The 20,568-nt window shown below is 31.0% G+C and overlaps 1 protein-coding gene across 6 annotated transcripts in view; it reads right to left on the reverse strand.

Moving 5' to 3' along the window:
- Nucleotides 1–20,568, reverse strand: part of LOC107447300 (disintegrin and metalloproteinase domain-containing protein 11) — a 204,670-nt gene that overhangs the window by 17,634 nt on the left and 166,468 nt on the right. For 3 of the 6 annotated variants that reach the window (XR_015435316.1, XM_087167335.1, XM_087167333.1), the window contains exons 21-27: nt 18,985–19,093; nt 17,371–17,490; nt 17,082–17,144; nt 16,865–16,946; nt 15,689–15,784; nt 14,063–14,252; nt 384–486 (exon numbers count right to left, since the gene is read on the reverse strand). Coding sequence is in view for 4 of the 6 variants with exons in the window: in XM_087167335.1 (XP_087023461.1) it covers nt 384–486; nt 14,063–14,252; nt 15,689–15,784; nt 16,865–16,946; nt 17,082–17,144; nt 17,371–17,490; nt 18,985–19,093 (763 nt within the window). In the remaining 2 variants the exon portion in view is untranslated. Of the gene's footprint in view, nt 1–383; nt 487–11,628; nt 11,732–14,062; nt 14,253–15,688; nt 15,785–16,864; nt 16,947–17,081; nt 17,145–17,370; nt 17,491–18,984; nt 19,094–20,568 lie in introns of all 6 variants that reach the window. The other 3 variants (XR_015435317.1, XM_087167336.1, XM_087167334.1) reach the window with 1 other exon arrangement.

Genomic DNA, 20,568 nt, shown 5'->3' on the forward strand with positions numbered 1-20,568 from the left:
GTCAACCTTCCTCTATGAAAAGGTACCTCAACATAGAATCGAGTTAACATGTCTTATACACTTTTTAATTGGAATTGTATTTTTTTTTGTAGTGGTAGACATACTACAACCCAAAATCGCATGCTGTTGGAAGATTAAGCATCTTTCCTTACAAGTATTCTATTATAAACTTTCAAGTAGCTTTTTCAATTTTAATAGTATAAAGTAACTTTTTATTCGTTACATATAATAAAATCAATGCAGTATTCTGTCACAAATGATTGTCAGCTTCGAAAATTATTTTAACCATTCAGTAACTTTGTGTCCGTAACATTGCCGAAGTGTGTCAGCTGACGGTAATATATTTCAATCATTGAGAGTAAAGAACGAAATACATAACCTACCTGTAGCATGTGGCTAGGAGAGCAAAAAATATAAATACACCTCCTACAATTGTAACCAAAACTATAACCAGGGAGGTGGCGCTAAGAGTTGTACCCTTGGTTACTACAAAAAGTAAAAAATTTGATTACGAAAAAGAGCAATTATATTACCTATTTTATTAAAAAAGATTATATGATTCGAATATTACTTTTAAAATTGTACATAAATTAAAATTATTCTAACAGCACATATATTTTTTTTTTCATTCGACAGAGTGGCTGATGTAAAGTGGACTTACATTAATCAAAAAAAAACTTTTACTCATGATATATGATCTCTTCAAGTTGTTTAGAAAATAAAAAAACAATAACGGAAGATATCCGCTTTCCACTACAGGTTGTATCCCCCGCACCTGAATACTTGAAAAAGCTTTTCTTTTTTTTTAAAAAAAATAAAAACAAATGCAAATTTTTTTTTATTTTTTATTTAATTATGAAAATAATTTAAGAGAATTTTTAAATTTTTCTCCCAAAATTCTTTTCGTTTGTAATTGAAACTAATAAAATTAAAAAAAAAATATTTTTTTTAAAGAAAAAATTAGATCATATGCATAAATTTTTATTATACACATACAAATATGCATACTTCTTTTTGTAAAAGAAAGTCTGTCAAAAGATTTTTGAATTTTAACCAGGGACTTCGAGAGAGGAAAATGATGACCCATAACACGAAGAAATGTTTCTTTTATTTTTTTTATTTATTTTATAAGCGGTCGTTGAACAGCCGACCCAATTTAGGGTTTACGGCTACGAATGTTCAACTCCGTAGCCTTGCAATTTTGAACCCAATCCAGGAGACAAGGGAACTCATGGATCAAGTATTGGGGGAAATTTGCCTTCGTGGAGGACTATTTTGATAAAACTAACCTGCATTTTCGTTACACGAAAACTGACTGCACGAGGACTCTAACCCATGATCCGTCTGACACTGAAGATATTTTACGTCAGCACAGTGGACGGTGCGAGCCGGGTGCGGAATTCAAATCGACCAGCTATAGCTGGGATCGAAGCCTGGTCACCTCATTGGGAGGCGAGAGCTCTAACCCTTGGCTCTTTATTTATTTATGAATTAATTTTTTGTGACCTGTCAGTCTAATAAGAATCCCTTAGTGTAGATAAGAGTTAAATTGTGAAGGTCTTCCTGACTGAAGCCAATTTCGGAATTGCAATTGGTCATTGTTCAATATGCTCTTCGTTTTTTAATGCTACACTTCCACATTTTTTAAAATTCATTTCTTTTTCTTATCATGATCAATTTTCTTAAAAAAACGTATTTTAGCTTGACGAATTTGTGTGTTTTAACAGTACACAATAAAAGCTTAGGTACAAAAAAAAAAAAAAAAAAAAAAAAAAAAACGTTCTCATTGACTAGGCAGCCATTTTGGCATCAAAAACCTTTTCTGTCTATACGAAGTTTCAAGACTCTAAATGCATTAGGAAGTGAGATATTCTTGGCGATTTTTCTTCTAAACAGAATGGTACAGGGTGTATATTTTTGGTTTGGTCAAACATCTTTGTGTTATAAAGAATCACAAATGCAAGCGAAGGCTTAAAATTTTCTTTTTTTTTTTGCTTTAATGCTTTGATCACAGTGTTGTAAGTTATTCAAATTCTCTGAAATTCGAACATTCCTCCGACTTATTCTTCCTGCATTTTGTAAATTTTTCAAATAATCAACCGAGGTAAATTAGTTTCCGTTTTCTTAACTAATATTTCATGCCGACTGCACCCGTTGTTCTTGAATATTTCGAATGGTAGTACAAAATGGCTATGTTTTATATTCTCGTTTTTGGTTTAATGAACTACAATGATAATGATCATAAACGTACAAAAATAATTCAAATAATTATGTGAGATCAGATAATAAGTTTGCTATTTCTGGCAAAATTAAACAAATAAGGAATATGCTACATAATTCCTTGATTATGCATGCTCCTACTTTTTGAGGAACTGTAGATTCCACAATTGGAATATACATAGATTTATACAGAAATTATAAAATTAAAATGAAAATTTTTTTTGAATGGATAGATGTTTCGTCAAGAAAGATTTAATGAAATTAAAATAAAATAAAATAAATGTCAACGGAAAAATCTAGTTAAGTCAATAATTTATTTAAGGAAACATGAAAGTAAAAGTGAAGTGCACAAAGAATTAAATAATTAATAGTTCATATGAATAAATACTAAGTAAATAAATAAATAAAATGTAAATCATTGTTAGGTGCAAATCAAATCCAAAATCATAAATGAATTCAGGCAACAAGGTGTTGGAAATATGATACATATAAAACCCGCAACTAAATAAAAATTAAGGCTAAAGAAAATGATGTAAGCAAAATAATAGTAACAATTTATAATAGTAAAGACTGACACAGTTGATTAAAATTTTGGTTACAATTGCTAAGGTGTATTATAACAGATCAGGTTTTGACGCCGTCTTAAATTCATGGTAAAATAAATTTCAGAAACTGATAGTTACTAATGGAATCTGAAGTCATGAAATTAAACTGAGTTTTCATATGGAATTGTATGTTTAGCATCAGATGATAGTATTTCGTCAAGCGCAAACGTCGTCATTTTCGTTACAATAAATAAGTGATAAATACCTTTAAAAACGTAGCAAAATTACAAAAAAAAAAAAAAAAAAAAAATTACGTCTTAACGAGTCCGTCCTCACATGTTTATAGTTTCTCCTTTATTTTTAAAGATTATTATTATAAAGGTATTTTTTAAAAGTAAAGGTATTATAAAGGTATTTTCTTCTCGTTTATGAACGCGAAAAATGGCGACGCATGACATAAGCCTTTCGTCGCCATTTTTTGTCAAAAAATAGTCTTCAGAAAAAAATAATTTCATTTTAGGTTTTTACTGTAAGGATTACGCTTCGATTAAAAAAAATGGATGCTGCCATTTGAAAACTTAGAAATTTTGTCACTGTAATTGTGAGAGCTACGCAATCATTTTTAACATCATCTTTGTGTGCATAGATCATGGTAACTTTGTACAGTGCAAACAAAAATATATATGGACCACCCTGAGTAACTTTTGATTTAATGATCGAATGTCCATGCTCAAGGACTCAATCTTAAGGGTTTGAGGGGATGACTTATTAGCGCAGACTATATTTCACGTTACGAAATCAAACACAAAAACGAACTTTCTCTGACCTTTTTCCCGCGTCGAAATTCAAATTTCCGATCCCTAAAACATAGCAATCTGGGAAAGATGGTTCCAATAGTTTGAATCCTTTAAGGTTGATTATATTTTTTGTGTATTTCGCCAAATGTCGAGAACACTTTAAGTGAAATGAAAAATTTTGCACATGATTATAAAATTTGCTTATCCAAGCATAATTCCATGCAAAAAAAAAAAAAACTTTTAGTAAATATTTATTATTTTTTATTCTTTTATTTAATAATAGTCGGAAAAAAAAATTTGAGTTGTGAGGTATACAACTTTTTACTTCATTCTAAGGAATGTAATTTTAAATGGCAAAATAAAAATTTGTGACAAATAGGTTGAAGAGTTTTTGAGAAATCGAATTTTAAAAGTTAGATTTTTCAAGATGGAAATACACAGATATTAAAGAAAAAATCCTTTTTTTTCCGCCTTGTACAAAAATTCCATTAATTTAAACAGCGTGCCCTCCAGAGGCTTATAAAAGTTTTTTCCATATAAACTAATTTTATGCAATTCAGCCTAATTCTAAAATATTTGGATTTTTTCCTTTATGATTTATGGCGTTAAATGGAAGACTATTAACGAACTCTTTCGACAATAAAAACGTAAGTTCCTCTATAAAGAACATTATTAAAAAAGGACTATTTCAACTTTAATTCAACTTTCGACTTATTTCAACTTTAACGACAAATGTATTGCTAAAATTAAGAAAATAGATACGCAAACAAGAAATCGTATTTTATTCAGTAATAAAATGCTCTTGCCTTGATATTACTTGTAAGGAAAGCGTGACGAAAGTTAGGTGAAAAACACGAAATGAAATACCATAATTTACTCATTTATATAAAATCTTGTTGCTTTGGTAATATTTGCATTATTTGTTGAGAGGTCATTTTATTATGATCACCCTGTTAATATCTCGTTTGATTACATTAATTCATTCTTGGTTATGAGATGGGCCATTTATTGTACGAGAAGAAAATGGCTTCATACATATTTCGGTCCCTCCTTAAGAAAAAGGAAAAATGTGTGGTTAAAAATAAAATTAAAGGGAAAATAAAAAAAAGGTTAAAAAAAAATAGACTTCCAAAAAAAAATAATAAATAAATAGGGAGATTTCGTAAGTTTATGTTAGCTCCCACGTAAGATTTTAAGCGATTGCGCATGCGCACTTAGTGCGCATGCGTTGATTCTGGTTAAACGCGCATGCTCCAGTGAAAAAAATATCAAACTTACGTAAGAGAATATAAGAGATTTCACAAAAGTCCGAAAGTAAAAAATACTAACATAGTGGAATATCTTTTTAACTTTGACTAAAAAATCAAAATAAACATTTACAATAGATGATCTCTTCGTTCAACCAATTGTTCTAATATCACACGATTCATTTCTAAATTTCATCAATATATTTCTACAAATTCACATTCCATGTCCATGTTTTAGGTTTGAAGGTTGGCTTAAACAGAAAAAAAAACAATAAACAGTTATAAACAGCGTGCTTGTAGCTTTGTTTTTGTAGCTTTAATCACGCCAACATAACCTAAAGATACGTAGCTTCTATAATAAACTGGAACATTCGCAGTTGCTTCAAATCTTGTTTAAGGAAGCCAATGTACATGCGCGAAATTTCCCTAATAAACAAACAAGATTAAAGGAAATAGTTAAAAACAAAATAAAAGGAAAAGAAGAAGTTAAACACAAAATAAACGAAAAAGATTGTGTTAAAAACAAAATTTAAAAATAGTGCGTGGAGTCCCTCCACGCGGAAGAACTGAAACTTCGTAATGTGGAAATGAAAATAGGAAGGGGTAGAAATTGATTTTTAGTGAAATCATATTGTTTCTTTAAGACAAACTTTATTAACATTGCTTACAATTCACAATTGATCGCATCTTTTAATTATCATTTTCGAGTGGAGAAATATCCAAATCTATAACATTTACAATGGGATTATGATAACTAAAGTAAGATACGAAATGTTTGAGTTCTATTTTTTCAATATTTCTTGCAAAAACTGCATCAATGGTAGTTCCCCCTTTGGTTGTTGGATCATTCCTACCATTTATCATTTCCAATCCAAATTTGTCTTTAAGGAAGGTTAATAATGTTTAAGCTTTCTGGTAACGAGAAATTCACATTAAAATCTCCTGCAAGGATCACAGGCCGATCGTTGCCATGGTAGCGTTAAACGTTTAACGCAACCTTATTGGAAGTCGCGTTAGAAGTTTCACTTCAAAAAAGAGAATAAGTAAAACAAAACGATTTGTTTACAAACAATATAAGTGTTAGGTAAGTAACATAAAACCTGTGGAACTGAACTGTGGAACCAGAGAGAGTAACGTAATAAAAATAATTCGCAACTGCCAGAGATGTTCTGTAACTTCTTCTTATGAAATAAAAATTATATTATTTAGCAGTTCTTAACAAAGAAACTTTTTATAAGGCGTGTCGCACTTTGAATCGACACCTGACAAGACGATAATAAAATACAGAGATAAATCGTGTTAGAATGACGTCATACACTCTGTTGCATCTCGTAATTTTACTAGTATTTTTTATGCTAATTTAAGATGTCAGCAAATTTTGGAAAAACGTGTCAAAATTTTTTGTTGACTGTCAAACGGACAATATTGATTTACGGTAAATAGAGAAAAATAGGTTAAAATGAAGCGAAAATTTTCAACAAAAACTCAGTTACGTTAAGAAAAGTCGTGATTTTAAAGTTAAGAATTACAGGATTTGATAATTTTTTTAGTTTTTTAAGGGATTTTAGACAATTTCTTTAAACCATAATAAAGCAAAGATTAAAATGCCGTAGCTTTACGACATTTTCACATATTTTTAATTTATTTTTGTTGCATGGGTAAATGATACATTGAACATACATGGATTTCAAATTTGAACAGCCTTCACAATTGCTTAAAAAGGAAATTTTGTAATAGAAAAAAAATTAAGGCATGTTTAAACTTGGCGTTAAGCAATTAAATGATTCCTGTGTCGATTTCAGGTGCGACAAATACATATGAAAAAGTTTCTTTTAAAGAAATATAACCAATATAGTAATTTCTTATCAAACTTCAACAAAACTAATTAAACATATCTCTGAACTACGCAAAATCTAATGAATAAAATCTACTGTACTTTCTAAGAAAAATCTATAAAATCTATGCTAGTTACTAAGGAATAAAAAGTAGCGACACAATTGGTAAAAAGTAGTACCTACAGACAGACTACTACAGTAAAGTGCGAAAAAAGTGCGAATTTCTAATAAAATTATCAAATGCTCAAAAAGAAGTAAGGAAAGAAATAAAAGAAAGGGAAGAAAATGTTATTTATGAGAGAATATAGTTATTTAAAGAAGCAAGAAAAAGATATTTCTTATACTTACCGAAGAAGTAAAAAAGAAAAAGAGGTATAAATAAGAAGTAGAAAAGAAGTAAGAGAAAAAGTATAAAAAGATTAAGCAATAAAAAAAGAAGCATTCCACGTCATATTATGATTAATCCCAAATTTCTTACCCTTTAACGAAAATTGGTACATATGTTACCTCGACAGCCGTTAATGTGCACGATATCTAGTTAATTTACAAATTAACTGATTTACTCCGTTAAAGAGTGAAATCGAGAGTTTATCTAGGTAATGTGGGCATTAACGTTTCCTGATCTTTCAAATATTAATTTCTTAAATTAAGTAAAAATATTAATTTCTCTCATTATATCAACTAATTTGTTGATTTTTTGAGTTGATTCTTTAGACAACGAAAAATTAATAATTGACATTATTTTAATTTCCTACATTGTAATAACATTTGAAACAGTTTGATTCAGTTTTTATAATATTATAGCATAGTTTTTATAGTATTATAGTATAGTTTTTATAGTATTATAGTTTAGTTTTATAGTATTACAGTTTAGTTTTTATAGTATTACAGTTTAGTTTTTATAGTATTATAGTTTAGTTTTTATAGTATTATAGTTTAGTTTTTATAGTATTATAGTTTAGTTTTCATTAAGGAAGTCAAAAAGTTTACAACATAAAAAAATTACTACTAGTTGAAAATTGCATAATTGACGAAAAAAATGGAGCGACACTAATTGACGTAACCCTTTCACTACAACCTCAATTCTCTTATCAGATATTTTACATTTTATAACCCTCGTTGAACAGCAGATCTAATTTTTTGGGTTTATGACTTATTATGTTAAACGTAGCCTTGTCATTTTGAACCCAATCCAGAAGACAAGGGAACCGTCTGAATCAAGTATTGAGAGAAATTTATCGTCGTGGAGGATGTTTTGATGGAACTAACCCACATTTGAGTTACATGGTGAGGAAAACCACGAAAACCTTACATGTTTAGCCTGACGGCAAGGGGACTCATGATCCGTCTACTACTGAGGATATTTCACGTCAGCACTGTGGTCGGTGGTACTCGTTCTCGGTTCGCTTCATTGCAAGACGAACGCTCTATCCCCTGAGCCACCACGTCTCATCTTTCAAATTATTAGTGAGTAAATTAGACAAAAGTTTGAAAAGTTGAGGTATTGAATCCACAATTGGATATGGTAAATTGGGAATTATTGTAGTTAGAGTGGAATGGTTAAAAAAAAAAAGGTGTTTAAATAAGTGCAAAGCATGCAGAAGTGATAGATAAAAGAAGAAAAAAAAAGTAAAGAAAGGAATATTACGAATTCTTGGAAGTGATGCTACTTTTCCAATCCAAAGTTCTTCGATTCGGTTCCTCATTCGAAACTTCAGCTCCAACCTTCGTACGATTTTTTTTTCGTTCTATCTCTCGCTGTACATTGTTAAAATATGCATTTTTTTTTCTAAATAGCTACTGAACTTGTTATCTACATTCGTTTCTTTTGAATGAATACAGCACGAAATAAGTTAAAAGTTAGTAATGGATGCAATCTAGATTAGAAATTTAGGACATTAATAAGTTATTTTTCATTTGGTTTGACAGTTCTAGATCTTTACATATTGAAATTAAATGAACGAAAAATGTATTAGTTAATTATCAAGATTACCAGAAGTATAATGATACAGAACCATTTCTAATATATATAGATTACCGTGAATGACAAGAAAGCAAGAGAATGTCGACTTTCGTCATCGGTGAGGATCAACAACCACATAGTCGCTTGGGTGAATGTCCGAAATATTTGTTAGATTCGATTTAATATTAATTTATTCGTTGATACTATTATATATATTCGCCATTTTAATCTATGATGAGGATAGATTAGGAGAAACATCAGTATTCGGAGTACCGGTTAAATACATACTGGGCAGTGTCCTTAAAACATTGATGTAGAGGGTATCGGGTAGTGACACTTGACTTCGAAAAACATTCATGTAGAGTATACCGAGCAGTGTCACTTGACCTTAAAACATTGATGTAGAGTGTACCGAGCAGTGTCACTTGACCTTAAAAAAACATTGATGTAGAGTATACCGAGCAGTGTCACTTGACCATAAAATATTGATGTAGAGTATACCGAGCAGTGTCACTTGACCTTAAAAAAACATTGATATTGGGCATACCGGGCAAATGTATACCGGGCATTGGCACTTAACTTGACGAAATAAATATTTCGTATACCAAAGCGATTATGTGATTTTGTTTTATATTTTATAACTGTCGTTGACACAATTTTTTTAGTTTTACTACTACTAATGTTTAACTCCGCAGCCTTGTAATTTTGAACCCAATCCGGAAGACAAGGGAACTCCTGGAGGAAGTATCGGGAGAAATATGTCCTTCGTGGAGGACATTTTAATGGAATTAACCCTCACCTGCTTTACATATAGAAGAAAACCACGAAAACGTGCAACGGTAAGTCTGACGGCAAGGGGACTCTAATCCCTGATCCATCTACCACTGAGGATATTTTAAGACAGCACTGTGGTCGGTGAGAGTCGGGTGCGGATTCGTATCAACCAGCCATTGCAGGGAACCCGGTAAAATGGAAGGCGAACTCTCAATCCCCTGAGCCATCACGGCTGCCGACTATGTGATTGTCAACATTCACCGGTGGAAGTCAACAGCCACCAAATTTCGGTCATTCACAGTAACATATATACATTCACATGTGCCTAAAACAACAACTTCCCAAAGCACTTGTGAATTCAAACTTTTGTCTAGGTGTGTACCATTATAATTATTGATTTATAGTAAAATAATTGTGTAGATAAAATGGATCTAAAGAATGCCATGTTAGATTTACATACAATAGCTAAAGATAAACCATTATTTTGCATTTTAGTATTAAAATTAAGGTATCGATTGTAAATAAACTCAATGTGAACAATTTATTTAATTTTTTTTGTCATTTAGGGTCATTAAAAGGAACGAATAGTTTTAATTCTAAGTCTGATACTGGAAACTAAAAAAACCCGACCTAATTACAACTGAATTAATGGATGCACCTTCACCTAAATTCTTTTTTCGCGTAAACAATTAAAACGCTTATTTCTACAACTTGGTGTTTATTCATTGTTAAATTTATGAATTCATCATTAATAAATTATGTATGCATTCATGCAAAATAAATATTATTACTTATTATTTTTTATTTTAATAAAGTATTTTGCCATTTTTTATTCTTTATTGACATAACTATAAATGAAGAGAAAAAAAAACTGAATAATTTTGAGGCTACTGAAGAAAGAATTATCTTTTGTGAATCATAATATTTCTAATTATATTAATGAAAACTGAAAATTGAATGTATTTTGACAATTGAATAATAAAACAATGAATTATCTTTTGGGAATTATCCTATTATTAAAAAATAAGAATTTATTAAATTTTGTAACTAGTGAATAAGAAATAGGCTTTTGTGAATTATAATATTTCTAATTACATTATGAAACAATAAAATTTGTGATCTTTGAATAAAAGAACAATGAATTATTTATGAATTATCATATGTCTTATCATTTATCAGTAAGTTCATTTTTCCGTCAGTTTCTGAAATTATTTTAGCCATTTAAATTTAACCCTTTGACGCAGATGGACACCGGTGTCCTTTTTATATATTTTTCTATACTATTTTATTCTATATATTTCCTTATTTACAAGCAAAAATATATTTTTCATTTTTCAATTATAAAAAACAGTTATTAGTTACTAAAAACATCTGTTAGATTACCAGAATTATATTTGTACTAAAAAAAAGAAGTTTGATTTTTTTTCATTAACTTAATATGAACTAAAATGTAAAAAAAATTAAAAAATTCTAAAAATATTAAAATACAAAAAAATATATAAATGAACTAAAACTATAAAAAACAGTCCATTAATTATTAAAAACGTCTGTTAGATTATCAAAATTATATTTGTATTAAAATAAAAAAGAAGTTTGAATTTTTTCATTTATTCAATATAAACTAAAATATAAAAAATACTAAAAATATTAAATAGAAAAAGAAATATATAAAGTAACTGAAATATAAACTATAAAAAAACAGTCAACTAGTTAATAGAAACATCTGTTAGGTTATCAGAATTATATTTGTACTAAAATAAAAAATAAAAAAAGAGTTTTCATTATTTAAATAAAAATTTTTTTCATTATTTAAATATAAACTAAAATATAAAAAATATAAAAAAATACTTAAAATTCTAAAATATAAAAAATATATTTACAAAGTAACTGAAATATGAACTGTAAGAAACTGTCAATTAGGTATTAAAAACATCTGTTAGATTAAATGGAATGGAAGAAATTTCAATGATGAATAACTGTTTTTCTTAGTACTAAATAGCAAATCTGAAAAATTATTTTTGCAATTGGAAATGAACCATGTTTATGAAGATTTTACCTTGAGCTCAGAAACAAACACTGGTGTTTCATGTTGCAATTTATAACCATAAATTATTAAAATGTTAAGTTTAATATTTTGACTTATTTTGACCTTAATTAATACAAAATTTAAAAAAAATGAAGAAAAAAAAATGTGAGAAATATTGTGCGTCAAAGGGTCAAAAGCAGTGAATGAAATACATAACCTACCTGTAACATGTGGCTAGGAGAGCAAAAAATATAAATACACCTCCTACAATTGTAACCAAAACTATAACCAATGAAGGTGTGCTAAGCGTATTACCCGTGGTTACTACAAAGATAAAATATTTTATTAATTACAAATGAAGAACATAAATAAATTTCAAATAACATTTCTGAAAAAAGATTTTGCACGAATAGTGACCAAAAATTTCTTCTCTCTTAACTTATATAAAAAATATTATTAAAGCACAGAAAACTTTTTTTTTTTCAATTCCTAATATTAGTTCACATTCTCCTTATATCTCGTTCAATTTTTCAATCGTTAATAAAATACTTTTTATTAATCCATTCAAATTCAATTACATTTCTTTAAACTTGCAGTGGAGGACATTTGATGCTAATATAGTTTTTCAAATATTAATTCATTAATTAAATTAATTCATTAATTTTGTTTTATATGGGAGAAAATTTTTTAATTGTTTAATAAAAAGTAACTAAAACAAAAAAATTTCTTTGTTGACCCTAACTAGGAATTGATTGTGCAATTTTTTTTGTTTATTACTTGAGTTTTACTTAAAATAACAGATTTAGAAATGATAGTTTGAACTATGAAGAAGCTGTGATAAAAATTTGCTCTAAAGCCCGTGTGAAAAATATTTCGAGCATGTTTTAACAGGTCTAAAACATGTTTCATACTAACCCAGGATGTATCAGAATCACCACTAGGATATTAAGGGTCATCGATTAATATTTAAGTCAGAAAAAATGACTTTATCAAAGTTTGACGAATCATTATCGCGTAAGGCAAGTTTGAATACATCAAAATCTGTTCTAGCGTGGGAGACATTCAAAATAATTTTATTGTTTTTAATACAGCCTTGATTAATCTTCTGGATTAAATATTCAAAGGCTTTCGTAACCGTAATCTTTCTTTTTATTATATTTTTGGTCGGGGTCCTACGAATACATAAATATATTCATAACATGTATTCATAACATATACAGGACAAACAAATGTGCTTATTTACAGAATCAAATGGCTATATCGCAGCTATTACAATTGATTCATGCTTGGCAAAGTAGGAGAAGGGATTGAAGAACACCTTAAAAAAATGGCAGGCATTTTGCCACAATGGATCAACGAGGTCTTTCAGTGAATGGTGCTCTTCGAATGATCCCATAAAAAGAAGTTGGAAAAATCTGGTGAACTTGGTGGCCAAGAAATTCTTGAAAACTTGGTAGTAATGTGTTAGTGCACCATCCTGCTGTCGCCACACAAATTACATCGGGGACATTCTGAAGCGATTTCGGTAAAACATTTTAAAGAAAATTGTAATTGAAAAACGAATATTGACTTACAGAATATTGTATCGCAGCGAAGAAGCGTTGATTTTGAAAATAAACATCTTTTTTCATCCCTGTCAATCTTTACGTTTTTGTCTTAAACACGTCCCGATATTCTTATACGATAAAATGCATGTTTTTGTATGCTCGCTCACCCACCCTCTCTTATGTTTGTCCGATGATTGTAGATTCATCCTGATTATGCATTTTATACGTGAGAAACATTTCCAATAAATTATTTTTAACCAACTATTCAGCTAATGGTTATAATTGTTTGCATTATGTTAAAAAAATTTAACATCTGTAGAGGGTTAAAATCAGATAGATTGTAGACTTTTTTCATTGTTTTTAATATTATTAGAGGTTGAGAATTAAACAGTTTTTTCCCACTGCTTTTAATATCATTAGAAAATAAGAATCGGATGGATTGTTTGCTTTCTTCATTGTTTTTAATATCATTAGGGGATTAAAATAAGATTCAGTGTACGTTTTTTCCACTGTTTTTAATATCATAAGAAGATGAGATTCATATAGATTGTTTTCTTTACTGTTAACATCATTAGGGGGTCAAAATCAGATATATTGTTTGGTTTCTTCATTGTTTTTAATAAGATTAGGGGATTAAAATCAGATGTATTGTAGTTTTTCTTTCATTGTTTTTCACATCATTAGGGGGTGAGAATTAGATTGTTTTTTTTTTCATTGTTTTTAATATCATCATAGGGTTAAAATAAGATAGATTGTACGATTTTTTCATTGTTTTTAATATCATCAGGTGGTTCAAAACAGATATATTGCTTTTTTTCATTGTTTTTAATATCATTGGATGGTTAAAATCAGATAGATTGCTTTTTTTATTGTTTTTAATATCATTGGAGGGTTGAAATCAGTTAGATTGCCTTTTTTTATTGTTTTTAATATCATTGGAGGGTTAAAATCAGATAGATTGCTTTTTTCATTGTTTTTAATATCATTGGAGGGTTAAAATCAGATAGATTGCTTTTTTCAGTGTTTTTAATATCAGTAGAGAGTGAGTGAAAACCAGATAGTTTGTGTGTTTATGTATGTAGTGGAGCAAGATCAGGAGAGTACTGACCAACGAAGGAGTTCCTGACAGTTTTGTTCTTCCAGTCAGCGATCATGGTTGTGGTGGGGGAATCGGGAGTTGGAAAGAAGTTAGGGATGGGTTGAAAGTCTTCCGGGTGTGTCCTCTCGTCTGCTCGCTGGCTGCAATCGTATCCTGTCCATCCTCGATCACAGTAACAACTGTTCAGATTCGAGCACACCTGTGCAAAATAAATATGTACTCGTAGAATTCTCTTAAAAAATAAAGGGCAAAAATTAAACAAACTAAGATTTGCAAATTAATATTCGATCGAAAAAAAGGCTATCGATATCTGTTAATCATAAGCGGGGATCTGTCCAGACATTTTCTGAAAGGAAAAATTTTCGTGAAATTGTGAAAAAATTACTCACATTCTTTCAACCAGGGTCCGCTTTTATGAATTTGTGCAAATAGGGTCCGTTATTGCAAAAAAAAACTTTTTCAATGAGTTTTTAAATTGTAAAGACATACAAGATTATGCTCAACACTGTAAAATTATAATTAAAAAAATTAAATTTCAAAAAATAAACAACAATTGCTGCTTCTAAATTAGAGATGGAACATACAAATATTTGGTATTTAGCCTATACTGCTGAACGCAGAATATTAATTTCGGACGAATAATGGAAGAATTGTCTGCCGAAGACAAAACTTAATTCGTTTACATTCATCTTTCTTGTTTTCTGCCCTAGAAAGGGTTTATTCGATTAACAAAATAATAATGAAGATAAACAAATTTGTGAAGGGTCCGATTAAAAGAAAAATCATTTTGTGAAGGGTCCGTTTTTAGGTTAAAATATTTTGTGAAGGGTCCGTTTTTAAGTTAAAATATTTTGTGAAGGGTCCGTTAACGGACCCAAATTTCTTCTAAACAGACCCCTGATTAGTGAGTATTAAATGATTTGTTGACACCCAGAACGTCGATCATGGCTGCCTAGTATGCATGGAGCGTATAACAAACTGGATTTTAAATAGTCATATAGTAAAACAGTACTGCAAAAGTATTATAAGATGACGAGTAAATAAATTATTCGGTAGTTTTAACTGCCTGGGTGCTGGACTCATGTTTGTGAGATCCCAGCCGACTCCCCGTGAAGTAAATGGTGCGCGTTAAATCTGTCGGGTCACAAAATCCTCCATGTTCTCATAGCAAACCTTTGGAGGTACTGAAATGGAGATCGATCGTTCTCTAGTCAGGTCAAAATTACGATCTGTAGATGAATGGGTTCGCTGTTTAAACGAGTGTGACGTATATGTGGGGCAGTATTCGAAATCTTGGCAATAGATGGCGCCATTGGAAAACAAGAACAATCGCCTGAGACAACAACAATAACAACAGGTAGCGCCATCAATGCTTAGCTTTATACGATCTTCCATCTCTATAAGAATATGCAGGTAGTAAGAACGGGCACGAATTGAGCTTTTTTATTTCATAAGTTGCTTAAAGTGATCCAGTTGTCACTAAGAGCACATAATGATTACCAGTAATCGTGGATATTTTAATATTTATTGGGAATTGAGCATAAAAACAGGCTTCGGCAATTTATTAAGGTAACACATAGAATAGGTATAAGGAAAGAATTTTTTGATAAGGAACGGAATAAAGGAATAAATTACCCCGTGCCCTGAACAAACATGTGACATGTGTGATGACGGACAGCTTCCAGGTTCAATAAACATGGTAACGCTGACGCAAGTTTGGTTGACGCATACCTGCAAGGAAATAAAAAAAAAAATCAGAAAAACTTCGTGTGAGATTGTGGGATAAAATAAAAGAAAGTTTTTCATTTAATCTGCAACTTTAATTAAATAGTATGTTGAAGAGTGCCCTAAATTCGACCAATTCTAAAAAAATTGAGGAACAGAAAATAATTAGTAAAAATAAAATTAGTATATATAATTAGTAAAAATAAAAATATAATTAGTAATATAATTAGTAAAGTATAATTAGTAAAATATAATTAGTAAAATAATTAGTCTAAATAATAGTTAAAAAGGTATTTCTTGTAGAAAATGACATGAGACAGGGCATCATTTTTTCCTCTCGGAGTTATGGGTTATGATTCAAAATTATTTCGTGCAGATGGCGCTGCAGATAGTGAACGTGTAAATTAAGGAACAATAATTGAAAATTAAAAATCTTTTAACAGCTTCCCTGATTATCCTGAGTATTATTTTGTTCTATCACGTTTTTACTCGGTCGATAACATAATCTGCTGTAATTGCCAAGTTTGATTTGGGAGTTTTGCTGTTGGACTGTGCGATTGTATACATACAATGGTTGCTGAATTTACATAGCAATAAGAGTAAAAAAATAAAAATAATGGTGTATTCCTTTATTGGCGTTTGAAACTTTATATTGTCCCCTGTTTTAAGAACTATCATGCAAAGACTAATATTTCATTTGCCCTAGTTAACTCGGGATAGTAAACTGATTTTAAATTAAATGTTTCTTACACATAAAAAAAATGATGCTTTGTTTTAGTTCCGTGTATTTATTAATAAAATATGTTGGCATTTTTTCCTTTAAAATAATTGGTAAAGGAAGTGGTTAAAGAATCACTTTACAATATATCTGAAACACTTGCAATCTCACGTGACATGAGTTTTTATTTATAGGTTTATTGCCGTCAACGCCATCTGTCGAAAATTTTATAACTGAACTTAGGTGTTCTGTAAGGAAAAATGAATTCACATCAAGAACTATAACAATAACTGCTTTAAATTTTTGAGCACTGTCAGTTTAATTTTGGGCAAACTGTATAGCGAAAATACATATATGAAACAATTTACCCTGTCTTCAGCGCACTTTGTACCGTCTTTTACCATGCCCAAATCAGGAATATCGGTAACACTTAGAGTACCTCCGCTGATCCTAGAGGAAGAAAAAAGAGAAAAACGACGAAATATTATAAATAAGTTTTATTTACTTATAATAAGATATATATATATATATATATATATATATATATGGGAAAAGGGTTTCATTAGAAAGAAAAGAAGTACTTACGGAATATTGTATCCAGAATTTCTAGATTTATTATTATGTGAAGTGTCAAATTTTTGGACAGCTCTAAAAAGAAGACATTGTATATAAGTATAACTATGTTTTAAATTCATGATGGAATATTAATAAAATTAATAAATATGGCTTATTCAACTGAATTGTTCACAAATAATTTTAAGCCTAGAGTTATTTTTTATAATAAGAATTCTTATTAGTCAATAAACTTAGCAAGTAACTTAGTAAGATACATAAAAAACCAGTTAACGTCTCTAGCATCACAAAACCTACTCACTTGCATTCGTATTCCGAACCTCCCAGGTACACTATTGTTCTCGAATACTGTTTGTCCATACCAGGCACAAGGGGTGTTCTCGAACCTCTCTGGCATTGCAATGACCCGCAACGAACGTTTCTAGAAGATTAAACATCCCAAGGTTATACAAAACGGATTAAAAGCAATATAAAACCGAACAATTCAGGGAATTCTTCTAAATAACTTAATTTTTAATGATAACCCAAGTCAAAATTCACGATGGTCCAACATCATTTGATGGTCACCATCATCTAACGTTTCCCTTTACTTGTTCATGGTTTCTGATATGAATTCCATCATTCTATGATGGAAAATGCTACTTCAATACTATGATGGTTAACCATCAAAAGAACTATCATGGACCAATAATCCATGATGATCCGTGATGTTTCATGATAGTTCCAACTATATATTTCCAAGATGGGAATTTTTGATGGTTCAACATGAACAAACCATCAAAACAAGTTGCTATTCTTAAGTTGGACCATCATAAATTAGTCCGAATTCCTAAATTGGAGTGATTGTTACTTATGTTGGTTACCATCAAAAAGTATAATGGTTTATGATGAACTTACCATCAGGCGACCACTACAGTTTGTCTATATAAAAAACTCCACTGACCGCTGGTCTGGTGGAATAGTGGTGGTGACTATGGTTACGAGATTTTACTATTTCAAGTAGAGATGTTGGATCATTATTTTGGGATAGGTTTTGGCTCGGGCGGATGAGAGAAAGGGACTCCCCTCTTTAAAATGCGCTATTTCTTGTTTCCATAGCAACAGACGGCTTCAGACTTCATGGCGAGGGGAGTTCTTTCTATAGACGAACCATAGCAGAGTTGTCGGTGACTTAAAAAAAAATATTCCGCTATTATTAAGAGCTCTGCGGCATATTTAAAAAGAATGCACCTTTTGTTGACCACATATTTAAAATGACCCCCTATTTCCTTTCATTACAGTTTACTATTGAAATCAATATTCAGTGTTATCGATAGTGTCGAAAACTATTTCATTCCTTTTACTTGCATTTTACTAGAAGTTCTATGATCATTGGGTAAGAGTTGCCTACTCTGGATGTTTATTTTAATGTCGAAATACCACTGGAGTAAGTAATTAAGAGAATTTGCAGACTGGGTCTATTATCTCTAGAACTACTGGACCGATTTTATTGACATTTGATATGTACGTACATTGATACAATACAAAACAAATAACCATTCAACAATTGTAATGCACACTCGTGATCGCGCGTAACTCTCGTTGGAGTCAGAAGGTATGAAATAGGCCAATTGCAACAGGAAATGATTAACTGCCTTATTTCAACTATGAAATCACGCCGAAAGGACTGCATATCTGTAAGAGGGGACCCTACCCCCTATAAACCCATTTTTGTCTTGTTTATTCTGCAACCGATGCTTCATACCTTCCGACTCCAACGAGTGTCACGAGTGTGTATTACAATTGTTGAATGTTTATTTGTTTTGTATCGTATCAATGTATGTACATATCCTTAAAATCGGTTCAGTAGTTGTAGAGACCAGTATCAACGTGAAAGAGATTATTTTAAGGTTGAATCTAGGGAAGGAAGACTTACTCTTCGGAACATTTGATATATCCTCCGTGACCATCTGTCCCACAGTTTCCATTCAGGCTTCCCTGCGTATTGAAACGGACAAAACACTCCTTCTCCGATACGACAGCACCTGGTGGTGGACACACAAAACATTAACTACTTACAAATCGGTAATGATTACAAGCAATCAAAATAGCTACTACAAACTAGCAGTATCAAATGAAATACAGTAAACATTTAGGTACGATTGGACATAAAATATTTGAAGGTACTACTGCTAGAGGGCCAAGGACTACTGTGCCCATCTCAGTTTTCTTGACCTTGTGCTCCGTGGTGCAGGAACGGATGTTCCGATTAGGTAGTCAGCCGAACTCGGAAACCCCAGTGTTTAGTTCCCAAGTATGATTGGTACTCACTTTATCGAGCCACTGAAAGGATGAAAGGCTGAGTCAACCGTGCCCTGCCGAGGATCGAACCCAGGATCTGTGACGCGAGAGATCGAAGCGCCACCACTGAGACACTGAGCTTCCGGTATGTATGTACAGTGGGCCAAAAAAAAAACGAACCACTCTGAATAACTTTTGAAAAAATGATTCAAGAACAGTGTGTAGACATTCCAACAAGACGGAGCTCCGTCGCAAGCAGACCAAAGCAATTCAAATCGGGTGGCAGTAAAATTTTTCCGACATAATTTTCAGATCAGAATTGCAAGAGGCAAAGGTTAATGCAAATCATCGCACGAGTATTGAGGCATTAAAAACATGCATTAATGGGGCAAATCATTTATGAATCACAATCGTGCTAAAATAGCAAAATCTCTGCATAACAAAAAAAAAGAAGAAATTGTTTTGAGTAAAGTGTATATTTGTTATGAAAAAACAACATATTTATGTAAAAGCAAAGCTTCGTTGTTTTCCAAAGTATGGTCATTCTTTTAAAATCCTATGTAAATAAGTCAAAAATTTATGCCTGTAAATTTCCTTATTCAAATGACAATCATAATGATTTTTAGTAAAAAAAGAATTATTACAGTATTTCTCATCTCTTTATAAGCCATAATATTTTTGTACTTTCTTTTTTCAAATGCTTTATAAGTAAACATTGTGAATTAAAATGCGTCACAGGAATATCAGGGTTAATATATAAAATTGGAGACTTTTTGTTTGCGTGTTCAAATTCGTTAAAAAACTTTTAACTCTGCAAGTTTCGATTAAGTAGTTATATGTAAAAGGCACCCCCTTATAGTGCGCATGCTCCAGGTCTGGTGAAATGCACCCGTGAAAAAATATCAAACTTACGTAAGGGAAAAATAAGAGATTTTGCAAAAATCGGTAAGTTAAAAACATTGAGCCGTGGTGGTTCAGGAGATAGAGCGCTCTAGGTGACCCAGGTTTGACCCTGGAATCGATTTGAAATCCTCACCCAGCTCGCACCGACCCTATTTCTGACACAAAATATCATCAGTGGTAGAGGGATTATGGGTTAGAGTTCCCTTGCCGTCAGGCTAACCATGGGAGGTTTTCGTGGGTTTTCTCTCCATGCAACGCAAATGCGGGTTAATTCCATCAAGACCTCCACGAAGGCCAATTTCTCCCAATGCTTGGT

Source organism: Parasteatoda tepidariorum, chromosome 7, assembly GCF_982258835.1.
Source record: "Parasteatoda tepidariorum strain Cologne lab strain chromosome 7, Ptep-v5.0, whole genome shotgun sequence".
Taxonomy (NCBI): Eukaryota; Metazoa; Arthropoda; class Arachnida; order Araneae; family Theridiidae; genus Parasteatoda; species Parasteatoda tepidariorum.